Source organism: Podarcis bocagei, assembly GCF_964188305.1.
Source record: "Podarcis bocagei genome assembly, chromosome: 1".
Lineage (NCBI taxonomy): Eukaryota > Metazoa > Chordata > Lepidosauria > Squamata > Lacertidae > Podarcis > Podarcis bocagei.
Genome location: NC_138125.1, coordinates 5,996,974 through 6,023,703, shown reverse-complemented (window position 1 = coordinate 6,023,703; position 26,730 = coordinate 5,996,974). Strand labels below are relative to the sequence as shown.

The 26,730-nt window shown below is 46.1% G+C and overlaps 1 protein-coding gene across 2 annotated transcripts in view; it reads right to left on the bottom strand.

Moving 5' to 3' along the window:
* Positions 1 to 26,730, bottom strand: part of SAMD4A (sterile alpha motif domain containing 4A) — a 134,432-nt gene that overhangs the window by 17,246 nt on the left and 90,456 nt on the right. Inside the window, exons 4-9 of one of the 2 annotated variants that reach the window (XM_081192391.1) lie at positions 23,173 to 23,436; positions 15,769 to 15,878; positions 14,371 to 14,457; positions 8,675 to 8,969; positions 5,624 to 5,709; positions 2,234 to 2,352 (exon numbers count right to left, since the gene is read on the bottom strand). In XM_081192391.1, the coding sequence (XP_081048517.1) occupies positions 2,234 to 2,352; positions 5,624 to 5,709; positions 8,675 to 8,969; positions 14,371 to 14,457; positions 15,769 to 15,878; positions 23,173 to 23,436 (961 nt within the window). The remainder of the gene's footprint in view (positions 1 to 2,233; positions 2,353 to 5,623; positions 5,710 to 8,674; positions 8,970 to 14,370; positions 14,458 to 15,768; positions 15,879 to 23,172; positions 23,437 to 26,730) is intronic. The other variant, XM_081192392.1, reaches the window with a different exon arrangement.

Here is a 26,730-nt window from a genome sequence, read left to right as displayed (position 1 = left end):
CCCCCTTTCATACGCCCCTGATTGTGGTTGATCTGTTTTATTCTTTGCTGATGTTTAATTTTACTGTTTACTATTAGTTTCTGATGAATTGTTGAATGTTGCTTTGTTTGATATAAGTTGCGCATTTTAAAGTTATTGTGACTTCTATATTGGATCAGATTGTTACTATTAATGTTTGATTTTTTATTATGTTTTTATGTCTTGGCAACCACCCAGAGTGGCTTGGACAACCCAGCTAGCTGGGCGGGGTATAAATGAATCATTATTATTATTATTATTAATGAGCGATTAAATCATTGTGAATTAATAATCCATTTACGCATTGGCAAGCGTTTGCATCGATACCAACTATGGCAGTGATGGCCAAACTCCGCCCTCCAGCAGTTTTGGGACTACAATTCCCACCATCCCTGACCACTGGTCCTGTTAGCTAGGGATGATGGGAGTTGTAGTCCCAAACCAGCTGTAGGGCCAAGCTTGGCCATCACTGAACTATGGGGAAGGGGCGCAGCTCAGAGGCAAGGCATCTGCTTGGCTTGCAGAATGTCCCAGGGTCTTCTTCTTCTTCTTTGGTGATCACTCGTAGCCGAGTAAGATTGTCTCCCATAAACACGGTTTTAACAGGTTCAATCCCCAGGGGGGTATTACATGAAGATGATGTACAGATGCAGATAGGTAGCCGTGTTGGTCTGCCATAGTCAAAATAAAAAAATTCCTTCCAGTAGCACCTTAAAGACCAACTAAGTTAGTTCTTGGTATGAGCTTTCGTGTGCATGCACACTTCTTCAGATATCTCTGAAGAACCATGGAAGGCACCACATTGAGCCGCATGAAATGGAAGTCCATCAACCTCACCAAGAGGTATCTGAAGAAGTGTGCATGCACACGAAAGCTCATACCAAGAACTAACTTAGTTGGTCTTTAAGGTGCTACTGGAAGGATTTTTTTTATTTTGATGATGTACAGATGGTACACAACACCAGTGCAGTTAGGTAAAATGTACAAAACTAGTTCAAATATATGTTGGAAGTGTAAGGAAAAGGAGGGGACATTTTATCATATGTGGTGGGATTGTAAGGTAATTAAAAAAAATTGGGAAATGATATACAACGAATTGAAGAAAATGTTCCATTTAACATTTGTTTAAAAACCTGAAGCATTTTTATTAGGGATTGTAGGGAAAGATCTGCCAAGAAAGCTGAAAAACATCATGTATGCGACAACGGCCGCGAGAGTTTTAATAGCACAAGGATGGAAGACTGAAGAAATCCCAACTAAAGAATCATGGCAAGGAAAATTGATGGACTATGCAGAACTGGCAAAACTGACATACAAGCTACGGGACAAGGATAACTGTGACTTTAAAGATGAATGGGAACCCGTTACAAAGTATTTGAAGACGCAACAAAGCGAACTGGACTCCTGGGCTGGTTTTGAATAAACATTCACAAACTTTTTACTGATAATAATCAGCTAAACAGTTTGAGGATCTATACAACTTTGTAACATGCAGAAAACAGCATTTTTAGAGAAATCAAAGACTGGAACTGAGGGAAGTTGGGGGGTGGGTGGGTTTTGTGTGGGAGGGCGGGGGGAGGGAGGAAAAATGGGGGGGAATAAGGATGATATGTTTCTGGATAATATGTTTTGTTTTAATTTTGAATAAAAAGTTATTAAAAAAACAAAAACAAAAACAAAAAACAATCCCTAGGGGGCTGGGAATGTCGAACGTTTTGGCTCCTGAATGCCGCAAACCCGGAAGTGAGTAGTGTTCCAGTTTGTGAACGTTCTTTGGAACCCGACCGTCCATCGCGGCTTCTGCGGCTTGGTTTCGGAACGTTTTGGAAGTCGAACTTATTCGTTTGCATGGGCATTCCAAGGGTTTTGGTCTCGACTGCTTAACCTGCTCTGGGTGAGGGTCGTCCATAGTTGCCTTCATTTACCCACAGTTTCCCTGATATTTTTAATTACTGCTGTACTCCCTGCTTCCTCCAAGGTGACTCCGCTCATTGGCTCCCTCCCCCTCAACCCTAGTGCCCCCCTAAGACTTCTGGGTCAGGCTGGCCTGGACTTTTTGCAGGGCGACACTCAAGCCTTGACCTCCGGCCTCCCACCCACACGCAGCGGGATCGAAACATCAGCATGGCTCCCTGCGCCACAGAAGGGACACTGCCACGCGCCCCAGCCACTCTCCCAGGCCCCGAATTCAGAAGAGAAAAGGCCTCAAACCTACGTTCTCTGCTGCCGGTACCCCGAGAGATCGAGGATGGATTTCCGAGGGAAAGCCCTGAAGAGTTTTTGCACCTGCTGTTTCCATGACAACAACCTTTTCTTCTGCGTCTCTGTGAACGCCTGCCCAAAAGAAAGGGGGGGGGGAGAGGAGAGGAGGCAACATCAGAAATAATAATAATAATAATAATAATAATAATAATAATAATAATAATAATAATAATAATAATAGGAGGCACCCAAGTTGTGAATAAAAAAACGGCTTCGCAAATACGGAATTCTAAAATGGGAAGACCTTTCCCTGGGACCTGTTGGGGAAGGGCCGGTAATAAAAATATATAGTAATGATGGGGGATCTTTACGATTTTAATGCCTAATAGGCTTGAGGCAACCTTTGGAGAAAGAGGGTTTGAGCCCTGGGCGGTTTGCTGCATGCGAGTTGTCTGGTGGTTCCCTTGCTGTGAGAAGCCAAGTTACAGGGAACCAGGTAGAGGGCCTTCTTGGTAGTGGCGCCCGCCCCATAGAACGCCCTCCCATCAGATGTCAAAGAGAACAACAACTACCAGACTTTTAGAAGATATCTCCTGTTTAGGGAAGCTTTTAATGTTTAATAAAAGGTAAAGGTAAAGGGACCCCTGACCATTAGGTCCAGTCGTGACCGACTCTGGGGTTGCGGCGCTCATCTCACTTTATTGGCTGAGGGAGCAGGTGTACAGCTTCCGGGTTATGACTAAGCCGCTTCTGGCGAACCAGAGCAGCGCACAGAAACAACGTTTACCTTCCCACCAGAGGGGTACCTATTTATCTACTTGCACTTTGACATGCTTTTGAACTGCTAGGTTGGCAGGAGCAGGGACCGAGCAACGGGAGCTCACCCCATCATGGGGATTCGAACCACCAACCTTCCGATTGGCAAGCCCAAGGCTCAGTGGTTTAGACCACAGCGCCACCTGTGTCCCTTAATGTTTAATAGACTATTGTATGTTAATATTCTGTTGGAAGCCGCCCAGAGTGGCTGGGGAAACCCAGCCAGACGGGCTGGGTATAAATAATGAATTCTTCTTCTTCTTCTTATTATTATTATTATTTGGATATTGTGGCCCTGATTACACTCTCTTGGGGATATTGGGTGTAAGCAGTAAAACTCGTCAACATCTAATGGTCTTCCAATGAACATGTGTGGGATTCACATCGGAGGACGGTGCCCGGTTCAGTGGGGAAGTCTGACGAGGGGCTCCAGCCACTTCCATTTGAACGTGGGGAGAATAATCTTCACAATCAGGAACCGTGTGAAATCTGTATTTGTTTATTTAGAGTATTTGTACCCGCCCCCCTTCGGTCGGAAAGGCTTACATGAAATCAAAAAAGAAGGCATTCCCTACACACGGGCTTACATTCTAATGAAGGAACGAACAAATGAATAAAAATACAACACTAAGGGCCAAGGACAGAAGAGATAAATAAAACACAGACACCAATTTCTAGGTCCTGATTCCTATACAGTGGTGCTTTGGTTCTCAAACGCCTTGGCTCTCAAACACTGAAAACCCAGGAGTGTTCTGGTTTTCGAACGTTTTTCGGAAGCCGGACGTCCGATGTGGCTGTCGGCTATTGTTTCCGGAGCACCTGCACCAATCAGAAGCTGCGCCTTGGTTTTCGAACATTTCGGAAGTCAAACGGACTTCCGGAACAGACTAAATTTGGCGCTTTGGTTTTTGCTATTTACAGTGGTACCTCGGGTTAAGTCCTTAATTCGTTCCGGAGGTCCATTCTTAACCTGAAACTGTTCTTAATCTGAAGCACCACTTTAGCTAATGGGGCCTCCTGCTGCCGCCGCACTGCCAGAACACAATTTCTGTTCTCATCCTGAAGCAAAGTTCTTAACCTGAAGCACTATTTCTGGGTTAGCGGAGTCTGTAACCTGAAGCGTCTGTAACCCGAGGTACCACTGTATTTTGTGGTTTTGTTTTTGAGGCTTTTTCGGTTAATTTGTTTTTGTGACTGTGTGGAACCCAGTTCAGCTACTGACTGATTGATTGTACGACTGCAGAAATGGATAAAGCCCCCCCCCCCATCCAAACAATGACTATCATCAGTACAGGTAAGAAAATGGTTTGATTTTCATTTTTATCATCTACAATACTGTCTTATTTATTTTATAGTACAGTACATTGATTATCGCTTTCATTTTACAGATCATTGGTCTCAGATAGCAAAATTCGTGTTAGATTGCTGTTTTGGGGGTTGTTTTTAAAAGTCTGGAACGGATGAATCCGTTTTGCGTTCCTTTCTATGGGAAAGCGCGCCTTGGTTTTGGAACGAACTTCTGGAATGGAGTAAGTTTGAGAACCAAGGTACCACTGTACTGGACAGCCACTCAAAGGAGTCAACTCCTAGGGGCTGACATCCCTTCAGTCCCCCCCCCCAAAATATTTGAGGGGCAGGGTGCTCCTCAAAGTTGATGGACGCTGTCATTCAAATGGTGGGTGTGCATCGAGCCATGTAATTGATTACAGTGGTACCTCTGGATGCAAACGGGATCCGTTCCGGAGCCCTGTTTGCATCCTGAAGCGAACGTAATATGCGTCTGCGCCTGTGCGGGTCGTGTTTTGCCGCTTCCGCGCATGCACATGACATCATTTTAAGCGTCTGCGCATGCGCGAGTGGCAAAACCCAGAAGTAACACGCTCCGTTACTTCCGGGTCGCCGCAGAGCGCAACCTGAAAATATTCATCCCGAAGCTACTTCAACCCAAGGTATGAATGTATACGCGCCCCCCCCTATTTTATTCTAGTTGGCACCCATGTGACTGGCTTCTCCTCATAGCTGTCAACTTACAGATTTGAAAATAAGGGACCAGCAGCCTCGAAAATAAGGGATCAGCAGCCAAAATAAGGGATCAACAATTACTTTGATAAAATACGTATTTTGTTGCATGCAAATGGCTTTAGATACCTATTAGGTCCATAAATTACGATATAGCATATATTCAACACAAAAAAACAGCAACAATTTGTTGTTGACAAAGGACAGCTGGACATAGAAAGGGCCCCATTACCTTCAGTAGCTTATTTAAGGGACGTCATCAATAAGCGACAGCAGTGGGACATGGCGCTGGGATAAGGGACTGTCCCGCCAAATAAGGGACGCTTGGCAGCTATGCTTCTGCTCCTGCCATGAACAGCATGAGGCCCCTGGAAGATTCCCCGTAGGACAGCGGAATCCCCTCAGGAAGAAAACAATTCCCCACCTCTGCAATACCAGGCGTTCTCGCCTACAACTCCCAGCAGCCCCAGGGAGATGTAGTCTAAGATGCCTGAGCTGGTATTCAGCTGAATACCAGTTTTTCCCGCGTCCCTAGAAAAGAACGAAAGCTAAGAAGAGACCCACTCACCTCATGAATTAGGCATTTGTCGATCAGCTGGAGATAGGAGCTGATATTCTCCTCATCCGGCCTGGAGACAAGGAGCTGGGTGCATACTGCAAAGCGATAAATATATATATAGATAAATAATAATAATAATAATAATAATAATAATAATAATAATAATAATAATAATTTTTTATTTATACCCTGCCCTTCCCGGTTCAGAAAACCGGGCTCTGGGCAGCTAACAACAAATTTAACACTTAATTGATGCAACAACAACAAAAAGCGTAAAATACAGTATAAAATGTGAATAACAATAAATTCAGAATTCAAAAATCAATTTAGGGGGGAAATCCATCCAATAAACATTAGATGATCACTAGGGCTAGCTGGCTAAATTAGTCCTGTTTGGGCCAGCGAGGAGACCAGGGGAGAATTAGCTGTGGGATCCCAGAGTGGGTAATCGTCATAAAAAGGGGAAGGAAGGGAAATAAAAGATCAGGCTGAATTCAAATTGAAAGCCAGGCGGAATAGCTCTGTCTTACAGGCCCTGCGGAAGGAAGTTAAATCCTGCAGGGCCCTGGTCTCATGGGACAGAGCATTCCGCCAGATCGGAGCCATCACTGAGAAGGCCCTGGTGGAATGGAGGGAGAAAAGCAGAAAGAAGTCTATCCCTCGCTTGGGGAAGTTTGAACCTGCTTTAGACTTGTTTTCAGGTTTAGGAAGGATTCGAACCGGCCCTGTTACAGCGACTTGCACGGAAGAGCGAAGAGCCCTCCACGAAGAATGTTCACACACACACACAAGCCAGATTCCATTAATGCCTTTCTCCCTTAGGCTCCTTATTTTGCTCCTCGTTACTATGGCGTCAATCTGCAATTACTCCATTTAAGTCTATTTATAAAAAGGGAGAAGCAGCTGGGGTCCTCTGCCTGAATGGACAGGTCAGATGCAGAGCCTTCGAGGAGGAAAGGCTCTCACTAGCCACAAGGGGGCACAAACAGACATTCGGCAATGCAGATGGACGTTTCTGAGTCGCTTTCGCAGCTCTGCGCTCCTAGCTCCCCTCTAGACAGTTTGTGTTTACTGAGCAATCGCCCCGATTTGCTTGCACAAAACTTGTGCAGGGGTTAGATGCTGGCTGCGTCCAGATGTCGGGGGTTGTTGTTAATTCTGCCGGTTATAATATTAGTGCTTCCGTTCTGATTTCTAATGCTCTTTTCAGCACCTGGTGCCTGGATTTGGGGCCGATATACAGCCGTGCTGCACTAAATTTCAAAGGGCAGAAAAGAACTGGATACCTCCCCAAATCTTGTCACCTGAAAGGGCAACGCAAAACTCTCATTTCCGAGTCAGTGAGGTTGCACAAATAGGATGTTTTCTGGAAACAATTAGCACAGAATTGAGCGCTAAAGTTTCACACGTTTCAGTAATAATAATAATAATAATAATAATAATAATAATAATAATAATAATTCTGAACTCTGCCTTCAGGATGGGTAAAGGCAGGTAGAGGGATGTTCAGTTTGTCGTTTCCCTGCTTTTCAATATATAACATTAAATTGCTGTTATTATTTTATTTTATTATTAAATTAATATTTAATTTAAAAAATGGTCAGAGAGAATTGAGGAGGAAGAGAAACAGCAATGCACAGATCTAAAAAGACACATAGACACGGGCACACGGAATATGCCTGAACGTTATGCACAAGACAGCCTTTTTCTTGAAAGTGGAGATGAAAGATGTACTCGCCCCCCTCCATTTATCTGTTTGTTTCGGATGACAAGGAAATCTCTTATAAAAACTAATTTTTAAAATGGGCCCCACATTTCAGATTGCAGTGGAAGGTGCTTTCTGCATGTGAAAAGCCCTGGAGCCTAATTCTATTTTATTCTTGCCACCCATTTGTCCCCCGGACAAACGCTAACGCAGGCCTAGGCAAACTCCAGCCCTCCAGATGTTTGGGACTACAGTTCCCATCATCCCTAGCTAACAGGACCAGTGGTCAGGGATGATGGGAACTGTAGTCCCAAACATCTGGAGGGCCGGAGTTTGCCTGTGCCTGAGCTAACGGATCACTCTTTGTCCAGATTAGACTGACTGACACACAGCGGTAACGACAACAACAACAACAACAACACCGAGGCACTTTTACAACACCAGACGAGGCTGGAGAGCGACGAGAAAGGAATGCTAACAGTTTTGTTTGCCATGGATTGTTTTCTATGCCACTTATGGTGGCATATGTGCCAGTGTGGTGTAGTGGTTAAGAGCGGTAGTCTCGTAATCTGGTGAACCGGGTTCGCTTCCCCGCTCCTCCACATGCAGCTGCTGGGTGATCTTGGGCCAGTCACACTTCTCTGAAGTCTCTCAGCCCCACTCACCTCACAGAGTGTTTGTTGTGGGGGAGGGAGGGAAAGGAGAATGTTAGCTGCTTTGAGATATCAAATCCAAAACACTTATGGAGCCAAAGAGGTGAGCAGAACATTAATACAAAAGCGAAAGCACAATACAAGTGCAATTAATGAATGTAAAGGTAAAGGGACCCCTGACCACTAGGTCCAGTCGTGGCAGACTCTGGGGTTGTGGCGCTCATCTTGCTTTATTGGCAGAGGGAGCCAACGTACAGCTTCTGGGTCATGTGGCCAGCATGACGAAGCCGCTTCTGGCGAACCAGAGCAGTGCATGGAAATGCCGTTTACCTTCCCGCTAGAGCGGTTCCTATTTATCTATCTGATGTGCTTTCAAACTGCTAGGTTGGCAGGAGCAGGGACCGAGCAACGGGAACTCACCCTGTCGCGGGGATTCGAACCGCTGACCTTCTGATCAGCAAGTCCTAGGCTCTGTGGTTTAACCCACAGCGCCACCCATGTCCCTCCAATCAATGAATGAGAGCCACGTAAAATGGCAAAATGGACAAACCACATTCCACTGCTTCCTGTGCAGTCACAGGGTCCCCAGCATCTCAGCCCTTACCTGGGAGCCAGGTGAGCTCCCGCCCCACCCCACCAGGGCCACCACACACTCCCGTTTCTCCCTTGGGAGCAAGACCTTTCCCAATCACGGCTCCTTACCTTTGCCCATCACCTTAGTAAACTGCCCTGGGATGTCCCCTTCGGGCAAGGGAGCCCCTCCGGATTCCCCCTCGCAGCCTGGCAGGTGGTGGTGGGGTATCCCCCCCGCGGCGGAGTCCTTGCAGTCGGGCCCCTGGCCGTCGGAGCCAATCAGGGAAGCCGTGCGATGGGGCTCAGGATCCCGGCCGCGGTCGTCCGCCGTCAGGTTCCGAGAAGAGTAAGCTTTGATGGGGGTGAGGATCATTTGGTGAAGCTCCTGCAGGGGCACCCGCAGGTTGCCCCCTTCAAGGATGTCCTGTGGAAAACAACATCCCCTGGCCATTAATGCCTTGGCTTCTTAGCCTCACCTAAGCACCTGTGCTTAACCTACTGCTTTGGTTTAGCCAGACAGAATCGCAGAATTCGAAGGGACCACAAAATAAAAAATGCAGGAATCTCAACTAAAGCATCCCTGAGAGATGGCCATCTAACCGCTGCTTAAAAACCTGCAAGGAAAGAGAGTTCACCACTTCCCGTGGGAGTCTGTTCCACGGTCAAATGGCTTTTAACTTCAGAAAGTTATTCCTAAGGCTCAGTCGCAATCTCCTTTCTTGCAACTTGAAGCCATGAGTTCGAGTCCTACCCCCCACCCCACCCCCCCAGAGCAGCAGAAAAGAAGCTTTCTCCATCTTCCATGTGACAGCCCTTGAGATATCTGAAGATGGCTATTCTATCTCCTCTCAGTCTCCTCTTTTCCATGCTAAACATACCCAGCTCCTTCAACCATTCCTCATAAGGCTCAGTTTCCAGACCCCTGATCAATTTGGTCGCCCTTCTCTGCACACCTTCCAGCTTGTCAAACTCTGTCCTAAATTGTGGTGCCCAGAATTGGGCACAGTATTCCAGGTGTGGTCTGAGCAAGGCAGAATAGAGTGGCACTATGACTTCCTATGATGGGAACAAAGTTTTAAAAATTCCTTCCAGTAGCACCTTAGAGACCAACTAAGTTTGTTCTTGGTATGAGCTTTCGTGTGCATGCACACTTCTTCAGATACACTGAAACAGAAGTCACGGGACCCTAATATATAGGGTATTACTCAGAAGGGTGGTGGGAATGGCTGATTGGCTGATAGGTGTGGTAAACCTGTTGACGACTGTTAATGACTGCAATTGGTCTTACAGGGAAAAGCAAGAATCCAATGTCTCTATTCAGACCAGGTCTCTCCATGGTTTTAAGTTTGGTAAAGGTAAAGGGACCCCTGACCGTGACGAAGGGGGGCGAAGAAAATGGAAGAACGAGAACGCTCATCTCGATACGCCAATGCCAGGACTCTCTGCAGTCAGGAGGTTTCAAAGGCTGTAGCATTTTGTAGCTGCTGATTCTTATCTGGTTTCTGGATGAAAGAGAAATCGGCTTTCCCCGCAGCAAATGCACACATTCTGCAAATTAATTTCATGGCAGATTTCTCTACCAATAGCCTTGGTGTGTGCCCTAAAACTGGCTTTCTCTTTGTTCTCAAAAAACCGAAAACACAGAAGTAAGTGTTCCTGTTTTCGAGCAATTTTCAGAAGCCGAACGCCCGATGCGGCTGTCGGCTATTGTTTCCAGAGCTCCTGCACTAATCAGAAGCTGCGCCTTTGTTTTGGAACATTTTGGAAGTCAAACGGATTTCCGGAATGGACTAAATTTGGCGCTTTGGTTTCTGCTATTTGTTTTTAAGGCTTTTTCGGTTAATTTGTTTTTTTGACTGTGTGGAACCCAGTTCAGCTACTGCTTGATTGTGTGACTGCACAAATGGATAAAAGCCCCCCATCCAAACAATGACTATCATCAGTGCAGGTAAGAAAGAAAAAAAGCAATTTTAATTTTTATCATAGAATCATAGAATCATAGAGTTGGGAGAGACCACAAGGGCCATCGAGTCCAACCCCCTGCCAAGCAGGAAACACCATCAGAGCACTCCTGACATATGGTTGTCAAGCCTCTGCTTAAAGACCTCCAAAGTAGGAGACTCCACCACACTCCTTGGCAGCAAATTCCACTGCCGAACAGCTCTTACTGTCAGGAAGTTCTTCCTAATGTTTAGGTGGAATCTTCTTTCTTGTAGTTTGGATCCACTGCTCCGTGTCTGCTTCTCTGGAGCAGCAGAAAACAACCTTTCTCCCTCCTCTATGTGACATCCTTTTATATATTTGAACATGGCTATCATATCACCCCTTAACCTCCTCTTCTCCAGGCTAAAGATGCCCAGCTCCCTTAGCCGTTCCTCATAAGACATCATTTCCAGGCCTTGGACCATTTTGGTTGCCCTCCTCTGGACACGTTCCAGTTTGTCAGTGTCCTTCTTGAACTGTGGTGCCCAGAACTGGACACAGTACTCCAGGTGAGGTCTGACCAGAGCAGAATACAGTGGCACTATTACTTCCCTTGATCTAGATGCTATACTCCTATTGATGCGGCCCAGAATTGCATTGGCTTTTTTAGCTGCCGCGTCACACTGTTGGCTCATGTCAAGTTTGTGGTCAACCAAGTCTCCTAGATCCTTTTCACATGTACTGCTCTCAAGCCAGGTGTCACCCATCTTGTATTTGTGCCTCTCATTTTTTTTGCCCAAGTGCAATACTTTACATTTCTCCCTGTTAAAATTCATCTTGTTTGTTTTTGCCCAGTTCTCTAACCTGTCAAGGTCGTTTTGAAGTGTGATCCTGTCCTCTGGGGTGTTAGCCACCCCTCCCAGTTTGGTGTCATCTGCAAATTTGATCAGGATGCCCTTGAGTCCATCATCCAAGTCGTTGATAAAGATGTTGAATAAGACCGGGCCCAAGACAGAACCCTGTGGCACCCCACTAGTCACTCTTCTCCAGGATGAAGAGGAACCATTGATGAGCACCCTTTGGGTTCGGTCAGTCAGCCAGTTACAAATCCACTGAGTGGTAGCATAGTCAAGACTGCATTTTACCAGCTTCTTTACAAGAATATCATGGGGCACACAAGAATATCATGGGGCACTTATTTAAAAGAATATCATGGGGCACATACCATCTTATTTATTTTATAGTACAGTACATTGATTATCGCTTTCGTTTTATGGATCAATGGTCTCGTTAGATAGTAAAATTCATGTCAAATTGCTGTTTTAGGGGTTGTTTTTAAAAGTCTGGAACGGATTAATCCATTTTGCAACACTTTCTATGGGAAAGCATGCCTTGGTTTTGGAACGCTTTGGTTTTGGAACGGACTTCCAGAACGGATTAAGTTGGAGAACCAAGGTACTACTGTAAAAGCAACTTGTTAATGGGCTATTCCCATCCTACTCTGAAAGTCTGCTTGCTCATGCCACTTCCAGACGACCCTGTTTCTTTTTTTCGCGGGTAGTGGTTACTTAGATGATACTGCATCAAGGGAGTGTTAACTCAAACTTTCCAGTTGATTTTTCTGTTGCTTTCCTTATCCCCCAAAAGCCCTAAATTCCCCAGGTGGTATGTGATTGAATCCCACTCAAAAGAGCAACAACGCCCTTACAATTTCAGGATCTGCCCAATGCGTGTTTACTTATGACTCTCATTATGTTCCTTGGAGCTTGCCCACTAGTAAATACATTTCAGGATTGCAGCCTCAGAGGAAAAACGCCAACAACTAAGCTTTGATTCATCGCCTTCTGTTTTACAGAGAACGTAGCAGCGATACTGTGGTTGCGTTTGCGTATTCATGACAGCCAAATCAATATATCAATATTTCAGACGCAACAGGGGCAGGGAAGCAGCGGGGGGAAGAGACCATGAAACTGCTCAGAAATCACCCATGAATCATACAGGCTTTTCCTCCCTCTTCTTGGCCTTTAAGAGCCTGTTTTAACTGGGAAAGGGATCTATTACGGCTTCATTATCTTGTGCAGGATTCCTAAATAAGTCGTGTACTATAAACGAGGGGAGCAGAGGTGTGAGCTAACCCAACGCAGACAGACACCCTGCCAAGCTACTGAAAAGGCCCAAACTGAGGTGGGTAGTGAGCTAACTATAGACCTATCATATTCCTCAAAATTATTTACTAGTAGCCTTGTGCCCGGCACTCCTAAGGAATTCCGAGAAACCAAACTATTAGTGCAGTTTTGAAACCAGTGGTTATAATCAAAGCAGTTTTGAAAGATTCGGTCCGCCATCTTGATTCAAAATGGCACCCAACTGTATCAAAACAGACAAATGCCTTGATCGTGAACAATTAGGTCACGGTATCTTAAGAGGTTGTTGATATTTCTCCCGGCAATCTTAACCTCAGATATGCAGATGACACAACCTTGATGGCAGAAAGTGAGGAGGAATGAAAGAACCTTTTAATGAGGGCGAAAGAGGAGAGCACAAAATATGGTCTGAAGCTCAACACCAAAAAACTAAGATCATGGCCACTGGTCCCATCACCTCCTGGCAAATAGAAGGGGAAGAAATGGAGGCAGTGAGAGCTTTTACTATCTTGGGCTCCATGATCACTGCAGATGGTGACAGCAGCCACAAAATTAAAGGACGCCTGCTTCTTGGGAGAAAAGCAATGACAAACCTAGACAGCATCTTAAAAAGCAGAGACATCACCTTGCCGACAAAGGTCTGTATAGTTAAAGCTATGGTTTTCCCAGTAGTGATGTATGGAAGTGAGAGCTGGACCATAAAGAAGGCTGATCGCCGAAGAATTGACGCTTTTGAATTCTGGTGCTGGAGGAGACTCTTGAGAGTCCCATGGACTGTGAGAAGATCCAACCTCTCCATTCTGAAGGAAATCAGCCCTGAGTGCTCACTGGAAGGACAGATCCTGAAGCTGAGGCTCCAATACTTTGGCCACCTCATGAGAAGAGAAGACTCCCTGGAAAAGACCCTGATGTTGGGAAAGATGAAGGGCACAAGGAGAAGGGGACAACAGAGGACGAGATGGTTGGACAGTGTTCTCAAAGCTACCAGCATGAGTTTGACCAAACTGCGGGAGGCAGTGGAAGACAGGAGTGCCTGGCGTGCTCTGGTCCAGGGGGTCACGAAGAGTCGGACACGACTAAACAACAACAACATCTTAAAGAGGTGTCTGAATGCATAGTAAACAGGCAAGCTGAAAGGTTTACAAAATATATAATGGGATGGGATGCTTAATAAGACTTCTTAGAAAGACTTGCATTGCAATAATCTCTCCAATATTCATTTTCGTTTTCTCCTTCTTCCTTTACTCATGAGAACCATTCTCCCTTCTAGTCCTTGTTTACAGACACTGTTCTGTAGAGCATCCTTTTCTAGCCTGGTGCCCTCCACAACTTTTGGACTACAAGTCCCATCATGTGGCCTGAGGCTGCTGGGAGTCCAAAATTGGCAGAGTCCCAAATTGGCAAAGCCCACAGCATCAGACCTCTTCCTCTTTGCTTCCTTGCCCAACCCCTCCATTCTCAACTTTTCATTTTCTACTTGACTTCTGGCCCATCTCTCCTTATGTCCCCTTCTTTCCTGCGGAATTAGAACATACTGTGACATCAGAGCAGATTAGCCAATTGCAACGCAGGTGGGCGGAGAGGAAGCAAAAATGCTTCAAGACAGCTCATACAGGAAATCATTGTCACACATGACAGAGAGGAGACATATGTAGGAGCAAAAAACAAGAAGATTGAGAACCTTCATTACTAACACACTTAACTGACGTTAACAGCCGAAACCTCTACAGTTTTGAGGGATAAGCTGAGTCAACTCACCCTTTCCAGGGACTTGAGAAGGTTCTGCCTCTCTTTTAGCTTTTGGATGCTGATCACAATTTTGTGCCTTGCACCTTTGGTAACGTTCTGCAACAACAATGTAGATCTCTGTATTATTATATGCACACACATGTGGGCCACCAACTGCAAAGCAGACATGGGACTACAAGATATAATTCAGGGCGGTGCTCAGCAACAAGTAGAAGACCCCAAGAGAACTTGAAATCTTCAGTCCATTAATCAGATCAGTGGTTCCCCAAGCTTTCGGAGCCACTGTCCCCTCGGTTCCGTAAAACTCACCCCCAGTAGCCTCCTACCCTATAAAAAAGCATTATTCAAAATAGCAATTTGCACAACCCGGTAATGAAGATATAAAAATGCAATAAAATCTGAAACAGTAACTATTAATTGTATTCATTATACAATTGAAACTATTTCATTTTAATTGTACATTTCTGAACACAATTCAAAGTGTTGGTGCTGACCTTTAAAGCCCTAAACAGTCTCGGTCCAGTATATCTGAAGGAGCATCTCCACCCCCATCGTTCAGCCTGGACACTGAGGTCCAGCTCCAAGGGCCTCCTGGTGGTTGCCTCACTGCAGGAAGTGAGGTTACAGGGAAGCAGGCAGAGGGCCTTCTTGATGGTGGCACCTGCCCTGTGGAATGCCCTCCCATCAGATGTCAAGGAAATAAACAACTATTTGATTTTAGAAGACATCTGAAGGCGGTCCTGTTTAGGGAAGTTTTCAATGCTTGATGTTATAGCTCATCATCATTGTTGTTATTATTATTAATAATAATAATATTCTGTTGGGAGCCGCCCAGAGTGGCTGGGGAAACCTAGCCAGATGGATGGGGTATGTATGTACAGTCATACTTCGGCTTACAGACGCTTCAGGTTGCGTTTTTTGGGTTACGGACCGCCGAAACCCGGAAGTACCGGAACGAGTTACTTCCAGGTTTTGGCGGTCGCACATGTGCAGAAGTGCTAAATCGCACTTTGCACGTGTGCAGAAGTGCCGAATCGCAACCTGCACGTGCGTGCATCCCGCACGGATCATGTTCGCAATCTGAGCGTCCACTGTATGTATTACATACATACATACATACATACATACATAGGTACCTTGGTTGAAGAACAGTTTAGTTTATGAACAACTTGTATTAAGAATGCTGTAGGTGTTTTGGTTTGTGAACTTTGCCTTGGAATAAGAACATGTTCCGCTTCCTGTTGAGTGTGTTCCATTTGTAAATTGAGTCCCCTGCTGCTATAGGAAATCACGCCTTCTTTTAAGATCGCTTTGGTTTAAGAATGGACTTCCGGAACGGATTAAGTTCGTAAACCAAGGCACCACTGTAAAACAGTTTTCATGAATTTGCTGTGTGACCTCACATACTTGTGCCTCCAGCTGACACTCGGTCAGAGACATCATGTCGTCATACGTCATCTGGGAGAAAAGGGCAGCGTACTTGTGGAGGCGGAGACTCTTCAGCCAGGCAGGAACATCTGCAAGTTGGAGATGGAGAGGAATGCCCACGTTAGATCTTATGGGGTTGCACAACAAGCATGGAAAGCTACGGTACAGAGGACTACATGTTCGAGACGTTCCTTTTACTATATAAAGCCCTTAACAACTTTAATCTGGGGAAACCCTGCCAGTTGGGTGGGCCGGAGTATAAATAAATTATTATTATTCTGCAGGACTAGTCTCCTTGTAAGATTGTATGCCCTTCTCTACCGCATTGATCTGCGGAACTAGCACTGCTACGAGTGTCAAATCATAATACACGTTCTGCGGTTGTACGAAACCGGACTTTTTAGTAATCTTTGAAACTCCCTGCCTATGGACGGCACTGCACTGCACGCTTTTCGGTGTCTGATAAAAGCATTTTTGGTGTTGTTGTTCAGACAAAATCCAGACATGTAGAATGTTGGTGTGCATTCTGTTTTCAATTTATCACTGATTTTAATCTTTTGACTGTTTCAGATAGTTGCTTTCAATGATAATTTCGTTGTTTTATTCTTTTCGTAAACCGCTTTGAGGGTGTGTTTTTAAAAAAATCAAGCAGTGTATTCTGTAAGAACTTGATTACTTCGTGTGGCGGTAACACTTTGGAACTCCCCGCTTATTGATACAAGACAAGCGCCTTCACTGCAACTCTTTTCGGTGTCTGCTGAAGACATTCTTATTTAGACAAGTCTACCCAGATGTTTAGAAGTTTGTATGAGTTTTAATAAGTTTTGGTCTATTCTGTTGTGGTTTTAACTTTCTGCACGTTTTAAGTTAGGATTGTGAATTTTTCAGCAGTAATTTTTTCTTTTTGTAAACAGCTCGGAGGGTTTTCTTTTCTGAAATTCAGTGGTGCTCAAAGTTTATAAAAATATAGAAAGAAATACAAATATTACGGAATGAATAAATAACTAAATGATCACAAAATGAATAAATATGACTGTTAGGAAACAAATGAATAAACAGAATGTTTTAGCTGATTTAAGTTATGGATTTTGGATTGTTTTCAACCCATCCTGGGATCTGTGGGAGGGTGGGTGGATAATAAATTTAATACTGTTCCTATTCCTGCTACTTAGCACTGCTTGCTGAACACCCATTGTGTAGGTAGAGGCTTTCTGTCCTCATCCAATCAGAACCCAAATACAGTTTTTCCTTGGAAGTCAAACGGAATCCGTTCCGGAAGTCCATTCAACTTCCAAAACGTTCAGAAACCAAAGCACGGCTTCTGATTGGTTGCAGGAAGCTCCTGTAGCCAATCGGAAGCTGTGGAAGCCCCGTCAGACGTTCGGCTTCCAAAGAATGTTCGCAAACCAGAACACTCACTTCCGGGTTTGTGGCGTTCAGGAGCCAAAACGTCCGAGTACCAAGGCGTTTGGGATCCAAGGTGCGACTGTATAGGACAGAGGTCAGCCACTAGGGGACAGCAAGGAAGAAGAGCCCAGGGGGAAAAGAATAATAGATCTGTAGAGTTGGAAGGGACCCCAGGGGTCATCTAGTCTGACCCCCTGCAATGCAGGAATCTCAACTAAAGCATCCATGTCAGATGGGCATCCAACCACTGCTTAAAAACCCCCAGGCTGCAACCTCCTGAGAGAGACCGTTATACTGTTGAACAGCTCTTGCTGTCAGAAAGTTCTTCCTGATGTTTAGTCAGAATCTCCTTCTGGTAACTTGAAGTCATGGGTTCGAGTCCTACCCTCCAGAGCAGGAGAGAACAAGCTTGTTCCCTCTTCCATGTGACAATCCTTGAGATATCTGAAGATGGCTCTCCTCTCTCCTCTCAGTCTCCTCTTTTCCAGGCTAAACATTACCAGCTCCCTCAACTGTTCCTCATAAGGCTTGGTTTCTAGACCCTTCACCATCCTGGTCGCCCTCCACTGCCCACCTTCCAGCTTGTCAACGTCCTTCTTAATTGTGGTGCCCAGATCTGGACGCAGAACTCCAAGTGGGGTCCTCACACCAAAGCAGAATAGAATGGGACTTTTACGTTCCTTGATCTAGACAGTGTACTTCTCTTGGTGCAGCCTAGAATAGCCTTAGATTTTTTTGCTGCTGCGTCACTCTGTGGCCTCATGTTCCGATTGCATTCCCCCAAGACCCCTAGATCCTTTCCCCATATAAGTCAGGTGTCCCCCATCTTATATGGGTGCAGCTGGTTCTTCCTGCCTAAGTGCGGAACCTTACATTTGTCCCTATTGAAATTCATTTTGTTAGTCCTGATTCTGCGGCGTTAGCTCCCCCTCCCAGTTTGTTTGTGGGGTTTTTTAAATGATATTTATTAAAGTTTCAAATGCAATAAAACTTGAAACCCAGTTTGGTGCCGTCTGCAAATTTGATGACCATCCCCTCAATTCCTCCATCCAAGTCACTTATAAAGATGCTGAACAAAAATGGGTCCAGAACCAGTGGGGCACCCCACTTGTCACTTTTTTCCAGGATGCTGTAAAGGTAAAGGTAAAGGGACCCCTGACCATTAGGTCCAGTTGTGACCGACTCTGGGGTTGTGGCGCTCATCTCACTTTATTGGCCGAGGGAGCCGGCGTACAGCTTCCGGGTCATGTGGCCAGCATGACTAAGCCACTTCTGGCGAACCAGAGCCGCGCATGGAAACACCGTTTACCTTCCCGCTGGAGCGGTACCTATTTATCTACTTGCACTTTGACGTGCTTTCGAACTGCTAGGTTGGCAGGAGCAGGGACCGAGCTACGGGAGCTCACCCTGTCACGGGGATTCGAACCTCCGACCTTCTGATCGGCAAGTCTGTGGTTTAACCCACAACCGTTAATTAGTCTTTGGGTTCAGTCAGTCAACCAGCTGCACATCCAACTAACGGTTACCTTGTTCAACCCAGATCTTACCAGCTTCTTCGCAAGAATCTCACGGGGGACTTTGTCAAAAGCCTTATTGAAATCAAGATACACTATGTCCACTGCATTCCCCTGATCCACCAAGAGGGCTTCGTTGCACCTGGTGATATCTAGGCACTGCAGGACCTGGGACAGCTCCCAGGAACAACAGGAGATGCTATGGAGCAGCCTTTCTCAACCTGTGGGTCCCCAGATGTTGTTGAACTACAACTCCCATCACCCCTAGCTAGCAAGGCCAGAGCTCAGGGATGATGGGAGTTGTAGTCCAACAACATCTGGGGACCCACAGGTTGAGAACCGCTGCACCAAAGGGCTCCAGAAGAGCATTTGTACTGTGCTGACCTTCCTGCTGCCTCCGGTCTCTCCCTGCTGGTAAACAGCAGCGACCCAGATGTTGGGAGGGCCGTTGAGCACTGCCATCACCACCACTGGCAACCAGACTCTTTGAGCTACTCTCAAAACATGGATACCGTATTTTTCGCTCTATAAGGCGCACCAGACCACAAGACGCACCTAGTTTTTGGAGGAGGAAAACAAGAAAAAAAATATTCTGAATCTCAGAAGCCAGAACAACAAGAGGGATCGCTGCACAGCGACAGCAGCAATCCCTCTTGCTGTTCCGGCTTCTGGAATAGCTGTGCAGCCTGCATTCGCTCCATAAGACGCACACACATTTCCCCTTACTTTTTAGGAGGGAAAAAGTGAGTCTTATAGAGCAAAAAATACGGTAATTAAAATGTAAAGGTAGCAGTGTGACTGACTGACTGACTGACTGACTGACAGACAGGAAGAAGGCAGAGAGGTCCGACAGAAGCTAAAGATGTCCATTTTGTGCTGTAAGAACCACTGCTTGAATTTGTGAGAATTTGACTCCGAACTGCAGGAAAGACACACTCTGGGTGAGATGAATTCCAGCTCAGCCACAATGCATGCCCCAGAGCCAGTCACTCTGACATCAGCCCAACTCCTCTCATATGGTTTCCAGGAAGATTAAAGGAAGATAAATAAAATAAAATAAATGAATGAATAAATAAAACAATTTAACTAGTTAATAACAGTTGGCCCTGCTCCTTCTTAGTCGCTGTAGGGACCATCATGGGCACAAGGCATCCTGGGATACAGTCCACAAACACTCACTCGGTGGCATCAACTTTGCTAATTATAAAATGCAAATGAGCAGCTGTCCACTGATTGGTTTATGAGGCCTGCTGTGTCGTCTTCGGTACTGAACATCCTCTTTCTGGTGCCTTTCTGGAAAAGAATCTCTGGTCCACGCTGGCATTGCTTAGTTGAAATTAAAGAGAGGACAGCCACACGCAGCTAGCTTCCTAGGGGAATTAATTTAATCCACTTTTAAACGACGCCACGAGGAAAAAAGCGCAAGTCCAAAAAAGGCCGCTTCTCTCGTGAAAACACAAAACAACGGAATAGAAGGGAGAGTGTCCGTTTCAAGCTAGGCTGGTGACAAGAGGCAGCAGATGGGAATGGTTAAAACCTCCATGGAGCGTGCCATTGAGGCAGCACAGATTGATGAACACATGGAAGGCCGTTAAGAAAGCCTGTAAGTATTTCTAACAGAGGGAGGCCTATTCATATGCATATGCCAAGGGGGAAAAAATCTGCACCCTTGCAAGTTATGCAGACAAGTCACATGAGGGAGGCTTGTTGGACCAGACCAAAGGTCCAGCTGTTCCATCATCCTGTAGCGGCTAATCAGATGCCTTCATGAAACCTAGAAGCAGGAGAAGGAGGCAACACCAGTCTTGAAAGACCTACATTGGCTCCCAGTACGTTTCCGAGCACAATTCAAAGTGTTGGTGCTGACCTTTAAAGCCCTAAACAGCCTCTGTCCAGTATACCTGAAGGAGCGTCTCCACCCCCATCGTTCAGCCCGGACACTGAGGTCCAGCTCTGAGGGCCTTCTGGCAGTTCCCTCCCTACGAGAAGGGAGGTTACAGGGAACCAGGCAGAGGGCCTTTTCGGTGGTGGTGCCTGCCCTGTGGAACGCCCTCGCATCAGATGTCAAGGAAATAAATGACCTCAGCCCAGTACAGTGGTACCTCGGGTTAAGTACTTAATTCGTTCTGGAGGACCATTCTTAACCTGAAACTGTTCTCAACCTGAAGCACCACTTTAGCTAATGGGGCCTCCTGCTGCTGCGCTGCTGCTGAACACTTTCTGTTCTCATCCTGAAGCAAAGTTCTTAACCCGAGTTACTATTTCTGGGTTAGCAGAGTCTGTAACCTGAAGCGTATGTAGCCCGGGGTACCACTGTATACACAAAGGAGCGTCTCCACCCCCATCGTTCTGCCCGGACACTGAGGTCCAGCTCCAAGGGCCTTCTGGCGGTTCCCTCCCTGCGAGAAGTGAGGTTACAGGGAACCAGGCAGAGGGCCTCCTTGGTGGTGGCGCCCGCCCTGTGGAACACCCTCCCATCAAGGAATGTTAAGGAAATAAACAACTATCTGACGTTTAGAAGACATTTGAAGGCAGCCCTGTTCAGGGAAGTTTTTGATGGTTGATGCTTTATTGTGTTTTTAATATTCTGTTGAGAGCTAACCAGAATGGCTGGGGAAACCCAGCCAGATGGGCGTGGTATAAATAATAAATAGTAATTATTATTATTATTATTATTATTATTATTATTATTATTATTATTATTATTATTATTATTATTATTATTATTATTATTTCCATACCAGGATTTCTCAAACCGGGGTCCCCAGCTGTTTTTGGACTACAATACCCATCATCTGGCTGTTAGGCAACCCTAACATAAAGAAAGATTAACTTGCCAACCACCTCGTCTATAGAAAAGGAGCATACAAATTAAAAGCGAAACGAAGTGAAACCGGAGTTTTAAAACTCTCAGCTCTCCCGCAGACTTTATTTTTTGGTGATTCCACTTTAACGAAATTTTGTCGTCGAAGGCTATGCATGGCCACAAGTCTTGATGGCTGTGCCCTGACTCCGCCGCTGGTGGAAGCAAATGACCGTCATAATTTTTATTATTTATACCCCGCCCACCTGGCTGAGTTCTGAATACCAGTTTCTGAAAACCGCAGGAGGGGAGAGCGAGAGAGTGCTGGGTCCTGTTTGCGGGCCTCTGGCCTGATCCAGGACGCTCTGCTTTATGTTGTTATACAATATACAATATCTTTATTGTCATTGTTCCATGCAGAACAATGAAATTGAAAAACTACATAAAACCCCCTAAAAACTCTGAAACCTCATTTTAAAATACACTATACAATAGAGACCCCTTATGCTGCGTTTAGAACCAAAATCGCATTTGGGTAGAAACTGTTTCTCAGGCGGCTAGTCCTAGTCTTTATAACCCTGTACCTTCTTCCAGAAGGCAGAAGCTGGAAGAGATCATTTCCGGGGTGCGCACTATCCTGCGCTATCTCTGCCGCTTTCTTATGGCACCTGGAAGCATAGATTTGATCTAAGGTGGGAAGAGTGCACCCAATTATTCTCTCCGCAGTCTTTACAACCCTGGACAGCATTGTTTCTTCCCTGGCCGTGCAGCTCCCAAACCACACACACAGACCATAAGTTAACTCACTCTCCACAGTGCAATGGTAAAATGCCATTAACAGGTCCTTTGAGAGATTGTTTTCCCGGAGGATTCTCAGAAAATATAACCTCTGCTGTGCTCTCTTCATCAGGTCTCTGCTGTTTTCTCCCCAGGTTAGGTCGTCTCTCAACTCCATTCCCAGAAATTGAAACACCGAGACCTGTTCCACCACAGCTGTCAAGTGTCCCTTATTTGAAGGGACAGTCCCTTATTCCAGCACCATGTCTCGCTGCTGTCCCTTATTGATGGATGTCCCTTAAATGTCCCTTAAATGATGTCCCTTAAATTTCAAGGGAAGCAGCTCCTCTCCCTCCCTCCCTGCCGGCCAGGGAGGAGGGAGGCTCCAACTGTGTTGCTTGGCTGTGTTGCTCACCCAATAAGAAGTCTAAGAACGACTGGGGGGTGGAGCTTGCATGCCCTGTGTGTGGCTAGTTAATGCAAGCTGAGGGGGTTTTTGAATGCTGGACGCCATTTTGTTGCACGTGTTGCTGCAAACTTTGCAGTGCAAAGCCAGGCCAGGGAGCCATCTTAAGTTGAAGCTGCATAGGCCTTGTGGTGCATGTGATTCAGATTCTAGTCAGTTGAACCTCTGGTTACAAAGTTGGTTGGACAGTGTTCTCGAAGCTACCAGCATGAGTTTGACCAGATTGCAGGAGGACAGGAAGACTGGAGTGCCTGGAACAGGTGAGGCTGCAGGTCCCTTATTTTGGCTGCTGGTCCCTTATTTTCAAATCTGTAAGTTGACAGCTATGTGTTCCACGCACTTCCCCTCAATAATACGTGGCTGAATACTACGCGAACAGGAGGAGGACGGGGGAACCTGGTTTTCTCGCCACTCACCTTTCATACCACTCCCTTCTTCCTGGAATGTGTTACGCGCAGAGTTCTGATCTTCTAAGTGTTCGCTCCCACCACTTCCCGAAGAGGCTACACTGCTTTGAGGAGACAGGGGGGCGTGATCGGAAGGGATGCCTTGCGGTCCTCTAGCTCGCAAGTCCTCATGTGACAGCCACCCGTGTCCTAGGGGCTGGTTGGGGACGGTCATGGGCGGGGTAAGGGACACAGACCGTTTCAAAGGGCTGTGGTGGGTCTGGCTCGAGAGAACTGAAACAAAAAGCAGGGAACAGAAAATTAAAACAAGGTATTTGCTCACCACCGCCACCCCCTCCGCCCCAGACGCTTCGGTCGCTCTGCCAGACCCAGAGGCGCAAGATGGAGCAACGGGTGGACCGCTGCGGCTTCGCCCAATGAATTCTGGGAATTGTAGTTTGAGGTGTTAGGAGACGCCCGCTGGAGCTACAATTCCCAGAGCGGTTCAGAATAAGGGCCACTAACTGGCAGCTGATTCAGGACTTTAAATTGTGCTCTAATATCAAATTTCCTTTTCTGCGTATACTGTGATGTTTTACTGTTGCTGTGGTCATTGGCTAATGCGAATAAAGTTTTATCTTACCCCAGAGCGGTTTAACAACCAGTGCCTCTTCCAAGGGAATTGCAGCTCTCTGAGGGGAACAGGGGTCTCCTAGCAACTCTCCGCAACCTTAAGGGACTCGTATCCCTTTGCCCTCACAGACTTACGATTCTAACAAGCAACCCCTCTTCCCAGGGAACTCTGGGAATTGTAGCTTTCTCCTAACGAGTCTCGGCACCTTCAGCAAACTACAGCTCCCAGGATTCTTGTGCGGGTGGGGGAAGAGCCATTGCCGTTGAAAACAGAATTAACAGGGCTTTTGGTGCCTGGTGTGGAATTTGTCTCTGGACGGAAAGGAAAAACAGGCCATAGAAGTGGCTTACTCAATTCCTCTCGGTTCTCCAAATACTCATTTTGTCTGAGGAGGAGTTCCGTTAAACTCAAAAGATTGCTGTACTGATAGGCACTTTGAAGAGGAGATGGAAATATAGCCTGTAGGTGAGCAGGTGACTGAGTGGGCCCGATCCGCTCCCCTTGCCCTTGTCCCTGGTTTCCTCCACCACCTGCTTTCTTGGGGGCTTCGCCTCAGCCCCTGACCCCATCTCCATCCTTGCCTTGGCCCATCCCTGTCTGTAAGATCCTTGCCCAATCCTTATGAGGAACGGTTGAAGGAGACGACGGAAGAGAAGACCGAGAGGCGACGTGAGAGTCATCTTCAAGTATCTAAAGCAGGCACCCCCAAACTCGGCCCTCCAGATGTTTTGAGACTACAGTTCCCATCATCCCTGACCACTGGTCCTGTTAGCTAGGAATGATGGGAGTTGTAGTCCCAAAACATCTGGAGGGCCGCGTTTGCCTATGCCTGATCTAAAGGGCTGGAAGATGGAGCAAACTGCCAGGACCCGAAACGATGGATTCAAATTACAAGGAAGGAGAGTCCGATTCAACATCAGGAAGAACTTTCTGGCGGTAAGAGCTGTTCCGGCAGTGCAACTCTTTCCACGGAAGACGTAAAGCTCCCAGAGTACAGACAGATGGCTGGTGCCACAGCAGTTGCTAAAATAAAACGACGGGGAATAATAGAAAAGAGCAATCATGCGGGTGCAAAAATCCGCCACTCGCTAAGTTTCCCCTGCAACTGAAATCAACAAGGCCTAGTGGTAAGGTTCTTGCGTACTGAGGACGGGGACCCTCTGGTTCAGGGGCCCAATGTGGCCCTCAAAGCCTCTCTCTATGGCCCTGGGGTCTCTGCCCACGCCATGCCCCTGTCCTGGCCACCCAACTCTGCCTGGCCCCAATCCACATCTTCCTCAAGTGCTTTTCCCTGCCCGGAACGTGTCTTTGGGTTGCGAGAATGTGTCTCGCATATGGATGGAACACCGCCTACAGTGCAAAAGTCAGGATTATATTTGGGGAAGAATAGAAGCCCCTCTCGGGCTATTTAAGGGAATGTTATAGTATGGTGAAGTCGCAAGCAGGATTCGAAATATGAGCAACAGAAGGAATGAGAGAATACAGTCTTGAAGTGATGGCATAAGAGGGTTGAAATATACTCGTAGTCGAGAGTGGATTTCATGCTCTCTATTCAGCTCATAGTGGTGAGGAGGAATGGAAGTTCCCCCAGAAAGTCTGCTTTATATACATTATTTACACAATGGGCCGCACGTGATTGGCTAATTCCAGGATTCTCCTGTAGGCCAATCAGGTTGCGGATTCCCTTCCACCTGGAGCTGGATTGGGTGGCTCCTGTGGACCAATCAGACTGCTGCATTGTTCTAGGACCAATCAGACTGCTGCATTCTGAATCCTATTGTTCTAGGACCAATCAGACTGCTATATTTTGGATCCTATTGTTCTAGGACCAATCAGACTGCTGCATTTTTGATCCTATTCAACTCAGTACATAACAAGGGTGAAGGCATAAGACGCACAAAAAGGAGGAAAGAAGTCTGGGAGATTCTTTGGAAACTTGTTTTTATGATGTATGTTGGATATGTGATTGTAAAACCTTCATTTGAAAAACTAAATAAATAAATTTATATATAAAAAAGAGAAGATATTGTTCATGGGGGGGATTAAAATTCCACGGGAAATGGGGTGGGAAGTTGGGAAAGGACAAAGTTATTATGTACTGAAGGTCCAATTTTTTAATAAATCGTTCTAAAAAACAGAACATAAAAGTAAGGATTACACCCACATTTGCCTGTGGCTTTTACATGACTTGCATGTGCCCCCCCCCAAAGAGAACGCAGTGCTTGGTCTACTGACTTTGGAGTAAGCCCCATTAAGTGGCGCAAATATAAATTTTATGAAATAAAATAAATGGGATAAATAAATGAGAAGGCTGCTGAAAGTGAGGCACACTCCTGATCTAGTGCAGACTGCAGGCGCTGCTGTAAGGAATGAAAATAAAGAAACCCACCAGCCGTTTACTCCAGTGAAGTAGCTTTAAGGTAAGTGGTTTGACTTATTTCTCAGGGCTGCTGATAGGATTTCCCGGGTCTGGTCATTTATTATTATTTTATTTTTAGGGAAAAAAGGTTCCACGTTCTTGCGGAGATGCTAGCAATGCCATCCCCAAAGAGAGAAACTATTAATCCAGCAGTTCTCAACCTGTGGGCCCCAGATGTTGTTGGACTACAACTCCCATCATCCCTGAGCTCTGGCCTAGTCTAACAACATCTGGGGACCCACAGGTTGAGAACCGCAGTATCAATCCTGTTTTGGAAGTCACATGAAGACATCCGTCTGTGCTTTAATTGTAGACCATGGGTAGGCAAACTAAGGCCAGGGGTTGGATCCGGCCCAATCGCCTTCTCAATCCGGCCCACGGACGGTCCAACAATCAGCGTGTTTTTACATGACTAGAATGCTTTTACATTAAAAGCTTCCCTAAACAGGGCTGCCTTGATATCTTCTAAAAGTCTGGTAGTTGTTCTCTTTGATATCTGGTGGGAGGGCGTTCCACAGGGTGGGCGCCACTACGG